The sequence below is a fragment of the Typopeltis vanoorti genome, chromosome 15, assembly GCF_054136105.1.
Source record: "Typopeltis vanoorti isolate ZY-2024b chromosome 15, IOZ_Tvanoo_1.0, whole genome shotgun sequence".
Classification (NCBI taxonomy): Eukaryota; Metazoa; Arthropoda; class Arachnida; order Uropygi; family Thelyphonidae; genus Typopeltis; species Typopeltis vanoorti.
The window spans coordinates 61,958,665-61,971,882 of record NC_143563.1 but is presented as its reverse complement, the minus strand read 5'-3'; the positions used below and the strand labels follow the sequence as shown (position 1 = coordinate 61,971,882).

Below are 13,218 nucleotides of genomic sequence, written 5' to 3'. Positions count from 1 at the left end.
GTATAAATAAAATATAATAATAACTATTTTTTTTTTGCTAGATGGGCGAAGCAAGAATCCTTTTTATATTCCCCGTTATCTGTAGAGGACAATATAAGGATAGAGGGTTATTGAGCTATGTGCTCTGATCATGGCGCGGGGGGGTAAAGCAATAGCCGAGCCTCAGTTAGAACTTCATTGAAATCCATTCCTTTAATTTTAATTAAAGGAATGGATTTACAATTTTTGGACATTACATTTAAATCCTTTGATTGTAATGTCCAAATATTTAAAGAGACGGAGTAAACACGATAAACACTACGAACACTGCTATTGACGCAAACTGCATATAAACAACAGTGGAACTGCGCGACGGACAGTGCCGCATTATGCTAATAGCTCGCATCTCACTATGACGTGCATATGCTTGCGCGCGTAGCAATAAGACACTGTGGTAAACACAGTGCTGCCTTCGCCCTCCTAAGTGCTACGAGATAGATTTTTATTATTTTTTATACAAAATAAGAGAATTGTATAGGATTGTTAACGATAAAATTAAATATTCCAAGAAAATATAAATAAATTAATAAATATATTTATATATCGAGAAAAATTGGGGCTGCTGGAGTTAAGCAATGCCTATGCACGAGCCGCCTCTGGTAATGACTGAATTATATTTTATATTTCTTCGTTTTTATCATATATTTTACGTTATTTTATTAAATGTCGTGTGTCATATTCATCAATTAATCATATTCAAATCAAATGGAAAAATAAATAAACAAAGATACAAAAATAATTGATGTGATTAATATCCTCTGCTAAGCGATGTTGAAACAATTCTTTATCACTTCTATTTTTTTTTTTTTTAATTTAAAGTTTTAGAGTGCTCAAAACAATAACGAGATATCGATTTAAAAACGGCGATGATATTAAGAAAATAACGATTTACTTTATGAATAATTTAACGTCGAAGAGCGAAACATGTTATTTGACTTAACTGTTATAATCCTATTATGGAAAATTGAAATGAAATGAAAATTGAAAAATGAAAAAAAAAAAAAGCGCCGATGTATGCCTCGAGGAGATGTTTAATTCAATACAACAAAATCCAAAAGACTTCCTAGAAATGCAGAAAGAGACTTAAGGGAAAAAAATTAAATAAAAAAAACAACATGTATTTTAATTAAGTATCAGATGACACCAGAAGCTGTGGCTTACAGTATTAGAACGCTTAAAAACAAAACTGTCTACTTAATGTGAACGAAATAAAATGGAAGAAAAAACCATATCTATCGAAATTAACATTACGAACAAAACGTTGCGAAAACTACGACAATAGCAACTGCAGTTAAATAATAATTCCCCATCGATAACTGCATTTTGGAAAGAAAACATATTTCTCCAACTTCAATCGACATTGGATTTAATGTTGAGTGTGCAGCCTTCTTTACCAAAAGACGTAAACGTATTAGTGAAGTTAATGATATAGGTGGCGTTGACAGCTAAATGATGGATGTCTTTAGTGGTAATTTAACCTGAGTACGCTGTTAATCAATGTCTAATTGAAATCACTCCGAGTGGAACGCTTTTTCAAAGCTACACACACAAAAAATAGTAGGCTATCAATTTTCTATTTCAATTCAGTCGCATTAGACCACTTCGAGAACAATAACGAAGAATGAATGGACATTGGCGGCGTGTTCAAGCGGGAATATATCCCAAATGTTTCTATTTGGAAGTTAACTTTGCGTATATCTTAGTTAGTAGACCCCTCACTAGATGGCACACCAGTATAATGTTGTTCTACGTGAAAATGTCAATTTCTTTGTTTTCCCACTCTTCATGTACTTTATTTTTAATTTTTAATATTACATTAAGTTATGATTCTGGGAGATTATTTTATTTATTTAATACTATAATTACTTTCCGGTAATTTAACCATTGCATTATAGGCAGATTATTTAACATTATGATCACATGATCAGTCACATATTTAATTTTTTTTTTCCCTTCACACTTACTTACCAATAACACAAAACGGACTGCGAAGGAAGCGCAAACGCCCTAGCCATCCCTGATATCTGGAACGACATCCGGCCGACCAAAGGCGAAGGAAGAACTCAAATGTAAACCAGACAACCATTACAATTTCCTGCAAAAAGCAAAAACTAAATGATAAAAATACAAAATATCAAAATTGATAATCACAGATGCGTTATCTTCGGAAAATTTAGGCATTTAAATACCTGTTAGAGAATGCCTATAGGCATTTTTAATAAATGACGCATAGACGCTTATTATCATTCAAAAAAAATAATAATAAAATCAAATAAACAAATAAATAAAAATAAAATAAAATAAAAGCTGGAAAAATCTTTAATAATAATCAGATAGGTTAGCAATATATAAAAACAATTGAGTTGAAAAAATATTTCTTGTAATAATACCAGAAAGCGTTGAGTCATCAAATCAATGTGTGTGTGTGTGTTACATTACCAATTGTGCAAGCAGAATCTACTTTCACGGGAGTTTTAATTAAACAAAAACTATTAATTAAAGAACTTACTTTATATAAGATGAAAGTAAATAGATTTAAAACAAACAAATGAAAATGCTAACTCTGGATTAGTTTGAAATGTGGTTTTGTATTTAATATTCTTGTCCTTTCGTTTTATTGAGATAATTAGGACAAAAAGAAGTTTCAAGTACTTTTCGCAGGTCTCCGATCCATACCAAACGGAAACCGATATTCAAATGCGAAGAAAGCAATTAACAGAATGTAAAACACACGTAAATAATTGATGCACTGACGGTACCTATATTTTCTCGAGACACGAAATCAATCTATTCTCTTAAATAAAGCAAGAAAAGTAAATATTTCGTGAGGATCTGAAGGAAGAAAAAAAAAACTGGTTTCACTTAATGATCTGGATCGAAAGATAATTTTTTTTTTTTAGATGTTATCTGTATTTCTTAGAAACTAGGCGGCGTGGACGTTTTGTCAGGTTAAATGAAGCGTTAATGGTTGAGAACTTCAGAAATTTCCATCGAAAAATAATACTTGCCACTCCAGCAAGATCGCTGTAATTTTTTGTTATTATTATTATTTTATTTTTAACTTGTTAACAATAAAACTTCCGAATAGCATTTCTGCGATGTTTGTTGAAGAGAATGTGTCCTAGAGGGCGCTACTTGCCCTACGTACTTGAATAATAAACTTTCTATCCAATTTTATTCGCAACATAATAAGACTAGTCTGGCTCTACTTTGAAAGTTTAACTGATATTTTTTTAAGCTGATTCTCTCTAATGACACCAGGGAACCAGGAAGTAGTAAACGAAAAGTTACAGTAATTTATTTTATAGACGTGATTGTGCACTTCCTTTGAGTCATAAATATGCAAATCACTGTTAAGAATTTATCCTTTCAACTCAGATTACTTGAGCAGGTTCTGTTTAAATAAAGGAGAGAAGTTGTTGGCTAAAATGGATGAAGAATTTTTTTTTTTTTTTCGTTTTGAGTTTCCGGTATTGGAAAGTAAAGAAATAGAGAAATTCATGCTTACATAAATCTATCTTTCGGATCTTTTCAGGCTTTAATGGAGACATAAATTTAGTATAACTGCTTAAAACTTCACACACATGCATGCGACGGTATGCGACAAATAGTTTTTCTGGTAATAGAAGAGAAATTGCAATATCAGTTAAGGATTTCTTCCTGGACATTCCAAATATAGATAAGAAATAAACTTCTTTTAGGGATTTATATCGCATTTTGGCGATTTCAGTAAGCAGTAGCAAAATTCGATTGCTTTTGTTGTATTACCGAGCCCTATCAATTTTTTGATTATAACATAAACGAAAGTGACAAGTAATGCCACCTAGTGTTTATATTTGGAACGAATTTCGAATTATTATTATTATTATTTATTTATTTTTCTATAAGTGACATGGAATCAGTTTCTGCAACAATAAAATAGATGTGAATTTTTACGATAAATATGCCCGTAGTATTTCGGAAGTAGAAACTTTGTTTAGAAGATAAACTGAACTTACCATTCGAAGTAGAATCGCGCTGGCCATCTCTTCAAATTCTTGAATGGTAGAGAAAACACTTAAGACAAGACACATAAAAACCATGCAGAACCTGAAACGTGAAAATATATCTTCGTTAATCAAATAATGATATTTAATTACATTTTCGATAAAATCATAATAAAATTACATACATGTTTGAAACTTAATTTTTCCTTAATCTCAAAATAAAATTATTATTTTTTATAATAAAGTAAATATTTATAGACAGAAATAGGAAATAATAAAGATTCATTTATAGCCAAAGAAAAAATAGATACTTTGGAAGTTTTTAAAAAGTGATCAGAGAGCTTACGAGAATACAATCCTCAGCATCGGATTTGCCTTAATTTACACTACGACGATGGAATTCTCATCAACTTTCTGGCCAATTTTTGGAAACTTTCAAGGTATCTATTTTTTCTTTGCTATGAAATAAGGATGGATCTTTAATATCACATAATTTTGTTTAATTTAAAAACTCCGAAATAAAGTCTTTGGCTCTTTTTATTATTATTAAATATTTATATATTTATGTTAACCCTAAACAAGAAAAGTTGCAAATCCTATAGCGCATTCTCGTTAACTCACGTGGTATCGGTTATGCTCTGTGGTTGGAAAGACTTGTGTACGAATTACGTGTATGATTATTAAAATTATTTAAAGACGAATTTTTTCCCTTAAACTACTACATCATATTATTTGTCTAATTCATTTAGTAACATCTTGAAATTAATCAAAATATTTAATGATTAAATAATTTAATTACTAACCATGCTAAAGATACTTTGCTGTAAATTAATAAATATAATATTAAAAAATCAAACTAGTATATAAATCGATAAAACAAATTTATTACATAAATAAATTTTAAACAAAAAATATTTCTGATTAAAGCAGTTAATTAAAATTCCTAAAATGTTTTATAATTTAGCTAAAAATTGGAAAATACAAGCACAATTACGAAACATTTTAAGGATACGTAACAGAACTTGTGCAATTATCTTCAAATAAACTTTATAAAATGGACACTTTTGTGCTACTTACGACAGTGCAGGTCGTGCATAATGAATAGCCAGGAGAGAAACACAGCCACAACCTTGTTAGTCATTATAATTGCTAGACAATTTTTCTTTTATTTTCTTCTTCCGAATTTCTTTAGATCTTCTGTTTTAAAACACGTCATAATTTCAAAGTTCATGTCAAGTTTGAGTTTTGAAATTACGAGATCAAAGAGAGAGAGAGAGAGAGAGAGAGCCAATCACGTTCCAAATTTACTCCACAAAAGACGTTAACAAAGAAATCTTTTTATTAAGATGCATGATGGGAAGGAAATTGAGTTGCGGTTTCGACAAACACTTCAAACAAAACTGATTGAATTTCCACGCTGCATTCAGAATCAGATCTTTCTCATTCTGTTTATTTTACGATTGATTATTTTATGTATTATTCGGAAAAATACAAATATTTTTATTTTTCCGAATTATTCCATAGTGTGAAAGATCGGTAATGTCTCTGAACTGAGATTGTAAAATGAACCCCCCCCCCCCTTACGAAATTTTACAATTTATGCTTTTTGTTTCTTTTAGTTATAAAATAATAAAAAATTAATATTTTATAATTGATACTGAAGCATTAGTATGTTTTATAAAATGCAGGCCCTGAAAATTCTTGTGAGGTCTAAATTGTCACCTTGTGAAGTTACAACTTAGACCTGCGTATGGTTGTTCCGTTGCTTAAAACGACCTTTCTACTCGTCAGCTTCTATTTACAATCTTATTAGCAACCTATTAGTTATTATGAGTTATGATCGATAACTGTTATGAGTCATGATCGATAGCGCAAGATACTCCCCATAGAAAACCACAACCTACTGCATCTTCTGCACGAAGTACTCATTTGAAGTAAGGGTTGAAACTCGGATGCAATTTTTAATCCCCTAAGTAATATTTAACTAAAATGAATTCATTTTCTTGTAAATAAACGTTTTATCATATTTTTTATATAACAATACTTTTACGTAGATAATTTTATAAAATTTGAGCAGTCCAAATATATATATTTTTTTATCCATATAATTATTACTAATCCTTACTTTTTACTATTTCTATTTTTTATTATGTTGATTTTTACTATATAATTTTTACCAATCCAAAACACTCACGCCCCTCCTTGTGCTCCTCTCATCCCAAATAAGTACGCCGCTGTAGTTCGAACCATTTATTAAAAAAACTTTGATTTCAAATCCCATCTAACAGGCAAAGAATATTTTTATGGACATTTAAACCGAGGGTAAATTACCCTCACATGGAAGTGGCAAGATGATTTCCTCCTGCAAACTCGGGTTCGACCTGACATGTACAGGCAAACCAGCCAGAGAACACACAATTGAACTAAATGACACAACAACAACCTCATTTCCACTTCTTTCCCATTTCCACTTATTTAAACTGCATCCCCTTTTTTATTATTAATTTTTAAAGGCTGTGTTATTTTATCTTTGCCTTCCTATTCCTTACGATGTCATCGGGTGTGAAACAGTCTCGAACACAGCACGTACTTCAATTGTTAATAAGTGGTCTGTCAACTTCCATGCGTAACGCGATGAACAATTGGGTATGTTGGATACGAAGTGCGCAGTCCAAAAATTCCCGGACCTTCTAAAAACAAAAATAAAATGCACGATTAACCTAATCAAATCAAAGATGGTTGTCGTTTTCTTTAAATTCTTTCTGTTGAGAATTTATAGTCAGGAATGGCTAAAACAACAGTCAGAGACCTGTCTAAAATCTGGAAGGATGGATCTATCTCCATGGGAACAAAGTTGAGGATTTTGGATGCAGTTGTTTTTCCAACAGCGACTTATGGATGTGAGACTTGGAACCTATGGAAGTCAGATAAGAAACGGATATTTGCTTTTGAGATGTGGTGTTACAGAAGGCTGTTGAGGATATCATACACTGAAAGGCGTACAAATGAATGGGTGTTAGAAAAGATCAGTAGAACTTTAAGGCTCCTTAAAGGATATTGACATAAGAAAGTGAAAATATTTTGGACACATAGAAAGGATGAAAGGGGGACTTTTCAGAACAGTAATAGAAGGTAAAGTTCCTGGGAAAAGAGGAAGGGGTAGACCATCAATGAGATGGATAGATGGTGTGTGGAGTGACTGATCTTCAGAGAGTTGAGGCTGCCAGAAAAGCAAACAACAGGACTACATGGCGAGGCCTGGTCTGGCACATCACCGAGCATCGGAGTGACCATACGGCATCTGTAGATGTCCAGTAGTGAACATAGAGAGAGAGAGAGTTTATAAAACGATTCCCCAACTTTGTGTTACTGTTTAAGCATCATTAATAACTTTTCTTTGAGTTCGTATTCTGATCTAGACTGAAATGTGTCTATTTCGGTTATAGATCGAGGAAACGTCCCAGATATCAGTCTTTGATATTCACTTTCATCTTGGGAAGCAAAAAGAAATCACAAACGGAATCAAGTCTGGCGCATGGAGGCTCCCAGATCAGAGTCATTAAAACATGACTTCTTAACTTAATATAGAAATCTACGTTGCCATAGAAACACGCAAGCATTATGCCACTTAATAAACATATAAACAAACGGAAGCTGCTTTATTATAAGTAGAGATAAGTCGGAAAAAAAATAACAATGAAAATATGGTAGCATCAGTTCTAGGGGAACGATAAGGCCTAATTATAACTAAAGCCTTAGCAAGGTTTAGTAAAACGGTATACACGAAAAACGAAACGAGCATTGGCGAAGAGTGCTAAATTTCCATTGGATTTGTTCAGATTGGGAGAAGATGTAGCCATGATTTACAATTCTGCCTAAGGAAACTGAGTTCATGTATGATTTTAGCCTTTCTCAAACAAACTTTGTCTATGGAGATGGTAAAATGTTTCACAAGCCCAGACTTTTCTGTTTCGTCTTACTTCATGCTTTTCTTATGTTTTCGATGAAGAACAGCCTCAACATTTTTCAAGATTGCCAAAGGAGAATAAACTACACTTGGCACAAGATCTGATAAACACCATGCAATGTCTGAAGAGGTTTCGTCTTTTATCAAACCCCAAAATGAAGAAAACTTCCAGACAATACGGAAAGGGACTTATATGTTCAAGAGAAATATCCTGTTTCTTTTAGGTATCAAAAAATAAGCTGCATCGAAGGAAAGTTTATTTTTTTTACGTTCCACATTGACCAACTAATTTCATGAAGCATTTTCAACAATGTCTTCTCCGTAATATTCATCGTAATCCTTCAACGGGGTAGCGATTTCTGATATTTTGGCAGGATGGCAAAGCATGGGTAAACCACAAGAGAACACCTAAAAGTAAAAATAACACACACACACACACACACACACACACATATATGCATGGTTTTTCTCCAACATCAACCTTGTCAAAAATCTAACAGTACGTACGGGCTTCGTTTCTGGGCTTCACAATCCCTTTTTCAATCAATAGAACACATCAAATGTACTTTTCTGTTCAATAGTTTTAATTTCCGGAGTATGATCTCATCTTTGAAAACTTCCTGTAAGAATCCTTACAAAAACGTACCGCATAAGGAAATTTGGAAGCATTACAACATCGTTATAATCTGAACAGGTCCGATGGACTATGTTTACTCCACTCCCCTTTCCACCCTATGGGAAGTAATATTAATAATTTTTTGTGTGCACGTGTTTATGCCTTTATTTAACTAAAGACTGCCACGAGACTTTTAACTTGCTGCACCATTAAGATCGTTATTTGATAAGTGCATCCTTGATGCTGACATTTACGCTTGTGCTGTTTACTCTAAGTTCCCTGAATGATTGACGGAGTGGGCAACTCCACTTTCCATTCAAAAAATCGTAAACCCATTGGGGTAGACGTTTGTTGACCTATTGTAGGTGTTTACAGCTTTTTGTGGGTGGGATTCACATTAAAAAAATCAAAGAAATGCATTCAACTTGCTGTTGTCCAAGAGAAATAATACACGATCATTATATAGTATACTTATTTAGTTTCAATCTTTAATAGGCTACTCAGAAATACAGAAATCTGATCAGGGAGTGCTTGAATTTCTTTAAAAGTACTTTGGTAGTTTATTCGGAATAAATGCATAAATTTGGAAATTAATTAATGTTAGAAAATGAATTCTCCCATGTGAAGGCTTCATTGTGTGTATACATTATATTCGTGTTTATCAATATGGTTCTTGCTGCTACTATTGTGTTTTTCGCTATTGTTTGGAAAAATGTATAATGTTTATATATTTTGTAGCCTGGATGAACTCTTGCTCTTTAGTTATACACCGAGTTAGCTTCGCATTAGGAACACGCATCTAATAACGCTTTGGCCCACCTCTCTATGGAATCACGGCTCGCTAAGGAACAGATTTCACAAGGTGTCGAACATCCTCCTTGCGTAATTCGACCCATGTCCGCTGCAGAAACTCCGTCAGTTCACGCCCATTCCGTGGAGGAGGATCAATCAGGGGAGTTTGGGGGCCAAGGCAATGTGGTGAATTCATTGTCGTGTTCCTCCAACCGCAAGTAAGTTGTACAAGCCCGATGACAAGGTTCGTTGTTCTGTTGAAAGATGGCGCCGTGGTCGGGGGTAGACCTCTTACAGATATGGATGAAGATGGTTGGCTAACATGTCCTGTAGCGTTCCCCATTCAGTGTTTGTAGGATGATTACCAGCGTACCTAGGACGTGCCAGGAAGAAACTCCCCAGACCGTACCACCACCTCCGCCGACTTGTTGAACCCGAACTGTAAAACCATGGGATAGGGGTTCATGTGGTTTACACCAAAAGTGAACCCGACCATCAGTGGTGCAGCAGGAAATGGGAATCATCACTCCAGACACCTTCTTCCATCTTTCCATCTGTGAGGGTCCATTGCGACGTTCCTTGCCTACGGGAGGTGTTGTTTGCGATGTCTTGAGGTCCTCATAGTTTGGTCTCTGGCTGTGTGGGAAATTGGTCAAACTTCCTCGCTGTTGTACTGGTGGGTGAGCTCCGTGGCTGCTGCACGTTATTTGCTGAGATAAAAGTCGTGATACCAGACGCTCACCTCTAGGATCAACCACGCGTGGCTAACAATGTGAGCCCTTCTGCCGGATGTCTGTTCATGTTTAATCCAGTCCTGGTACACCCTTGATACAGTGGTACGGGAGCAACCGACAAGTGCGGCTGGTTCAGAAATACGGGCACTTGCCCTCGGAGACCCCAACTATCTGCCCGCAGTCAAATTGGCTTACATTGCCACGTTTCCTTATTACTGATAAAAACGTTCACTGATTACGTACAGAGGATAGGTTAGCATTTATAGGAGCCGCACATGACGTTGATATCGCGTGGTACTTCTTTATCGCACCAAATATGTAAATAGGGAGGGGGGGGGTTATTAATGCAAAGCTAACTCAGTGTACATTTTGTATAATTCTGAAAATTTTCACGATAATGTAAATGAAGTTAAAAATTAAAAAATATTTCTCAGTGAGCAGCCTGCTGTGATTTTAGGCCCTCCCTCGAGAATCTTTCCATTGCCATGGAAAGATTCTCCAGAATTTCTTTGATGAATTTTGATTGGGGCCCCCTCAGATTTTGGACCCATTTAAGTTCTTATGCTCTTCCCCCCCCCACGTCTCTTTGTTCTTCTTTATTCTCTCTGTCTTGTCCCTTGAATGCAAGGAATCTTTCAAAACTTTTTCTAGTGAAAAGAAGTTTAGTAGTTTCGTTAATTGGGGTGCAAAGTTCTTTTTCTTTTTATTCCTTTTCGTCATTTATTCTTAGGAAATGCGAGTATTTTCTTGACTGTTTCTTGGTCGTGATGCAAACGGTGAAAATCTTTAAAGATTAGAGAGAGAGAGAGAGAGAGAGAGAGAGAGAGAGGGACTTAAATGGATCGATCTGAAGGCAACAAGAGTAAAGTGGTGCAATTAAAGATAACGTAATTAATCCTTTTGTCTGATAGGAATTGTGCGTCCTGTTTCCCCTATATTGGGTAGATTACAGGTGCAATAAATACGGTACACTCCAGGGTGGGTCAGCGGAGGGAGTGAGTCTTTGGATGAGGTGAGTAAATTTTTTAATTTTGCAGGTTTAAAGGTGGCTTTAAGGTTATATTTCTGTAGTAGTCTGTTTGTTTTATCTTTAATATATGTTCCTATAATGTCCCTTTAATGTATGGCCTCCAAAGAGACTAAAAAAGTTATGCACGACATCCCAACATTTTTGTATTACTTAATTAGAAATGTTAACCGAGAGAAGAAGCCAGTCAGATACAAGCCCGTCTTTTGTACGCATGATGTTCCGCCAAAGCTGTAAAACACCCACAAACATCGCAGCCCATTTTCTCTATTGAACATGGCTCCATTAAGTAACGCCGAGTTACGAGCTCTATTAGGTACACTGGAGAGATTTTTATCTGCTAACACGCGGAAATATTCAGTGTTATATTAGCGTCAATTGGATATTTATAACATCTATCACTTCTTTTTCTAATAAAGAAATTTCAGTATTCATAGGTGTTAGTAAAGGGAGGTGCTACCCTATCCTCTCATGAGACGAACAAAAATCAATATTTAACTTTATTAAATAATACTATTTTGTGATTTAATTATACGATACCATCGCCAACATATGGAATTTTATATTATGACTTTTGTTATTCCAGTTAGACGCACAAATAACTTTTTTTTTGTCGTTCAAAAAAAGAGATTATTTAATAACATGTGTCTCTTAGAGAGTGGATGTGTTTGCAGTTGTTTCTTTTGGCATTTGCGTTATTGCTTTCTCATGCGATCCATAATAGATATTTCCGCCATCCAACCCAACAGTATTGATTTGGTTTATAAAAACATCAACAAATAGATGGAAATTTGATTTCAAAATATGCAATAATAATAAACTAAACAATTCACTGTCTTCTCTGGTTTACATATGAACTATAAAGGTGAAAACGGATTTAATAAAAACAAAAAAAATCAATGTTGCAAATATCTTACGGAAAAAGAAATCTCTGTGGGTATTTCGTTTATGTTCATGCATAAAAAATAAGCAGTTTTTGCGCGCTCTTAAAAAGAATTACAAAGTAGGCTTTATAATAACTGAAGAAATCTAAGGAAGATGATGGAACTATGGATAAATATTGAAGGATTAGAAGTTCAGTTTTTTTTTTTTTTTTTTTTTATGTTGCGTCTATCCAGGAAAGAAGATATTTGAAAGATGAGTGGATTTGTCTTGTCTAAATGGCATTCAATTTTTTTTTTTTTTTTAATGTTCGAATTGCATTCATCCGTTGAATCTCTTTGATGAAGCATGCAATTAGAATACGGCAATTTTTATCTAATTTTTGTCATAAAAGGTCATGCTAGTGCAACACAAAGATATTTTTCATCAGATAATAATAACAACAATAATTATTATTATAATATTTTTGAAAATAAAGCATCTATCTCTCTCGATATGTGCTACGAGTTGTCTCGGTATTCAAAAATAGGTCCACGGTGGATCATTTTTATTAGCGCTTTTTTCAGGGGGGGGGGATATTGAATGCTTGCTCCTCTACAAGTTTATTAGAAATCCTTAGTAGCTTATGTCGAAAGCTTTGCAGTTATTTCGAAGAAAAAAGAGATTGTAAAGGCTTCTTCTTCTTTGTCATTAACCTACAAAATTTGATTACATATTTTTTAAATTCTTTAAAAAAAATATTAATTCTTTTAAATTTAAAAGAATAATATAAAATATTTTAAAGTAGCACATGTGCTAAGAATTCGAAATTTGAGGAAGAAGAAAAAAAAATATTGTTAGCATTATTAAAACACATCCACGTGACTTGCTACACGTTTCGAGAAGACTTTCGAACGGCTCTTTCGAATACCGAGGCAACTCATAAAGAGTTAAGTCACGTGATCATTTCCCGAAACTTCTGCATTAACATTTTACTTTGCCAGAAATGGATGTTTTGTCAGTCTTATGCTTATCTTTATTACAAATATAACATATTACGAGATATGCATTATATTTGTAATACATTTATGTTAAATATTTAATACAAAAGTTCTTACAAATAATTGAGGTCGGATTTGCTGGTGGTTTTCGTATCCCGCTGTGAACGCGGATTTTAGGGCTTATTCTTAGGTGGG

The 13,218-nt window shown here is 34.0% G+C and overlaps 1 protein-coding gene across 1 annotated transcript in view; it reads right to left on the bottom strand.

The window, feature by feature from the left end:
- The window catches only part of LOC150098801 (potassium voltage-gated channel subfamily KQT member 1-like), a 388,359-nt gene that overhangs the window by 68,750 nt on the left and 306,391 nt on the right, over positions 1-13,218 (bottom strand). Inside the window, exons 2-3 of the mRNA XM_090404568.1 lie at positions 4,038-4,128; positions 2,008-2,134 (exon numbers count right to left, since the gene is read on the bottom strand). Of these exons, the coding sequence (XP_090260694.1) occupies positions 2,008-2,134; positions 4,038-4,121 (211 nt within the window). The 5' untranslated portion in view covers positions 4,122-4,128. The remainder of the gene's footprint in view (positions 1-2,007; positions 2,135-4,037; positions 4,129-13,218) is intronic.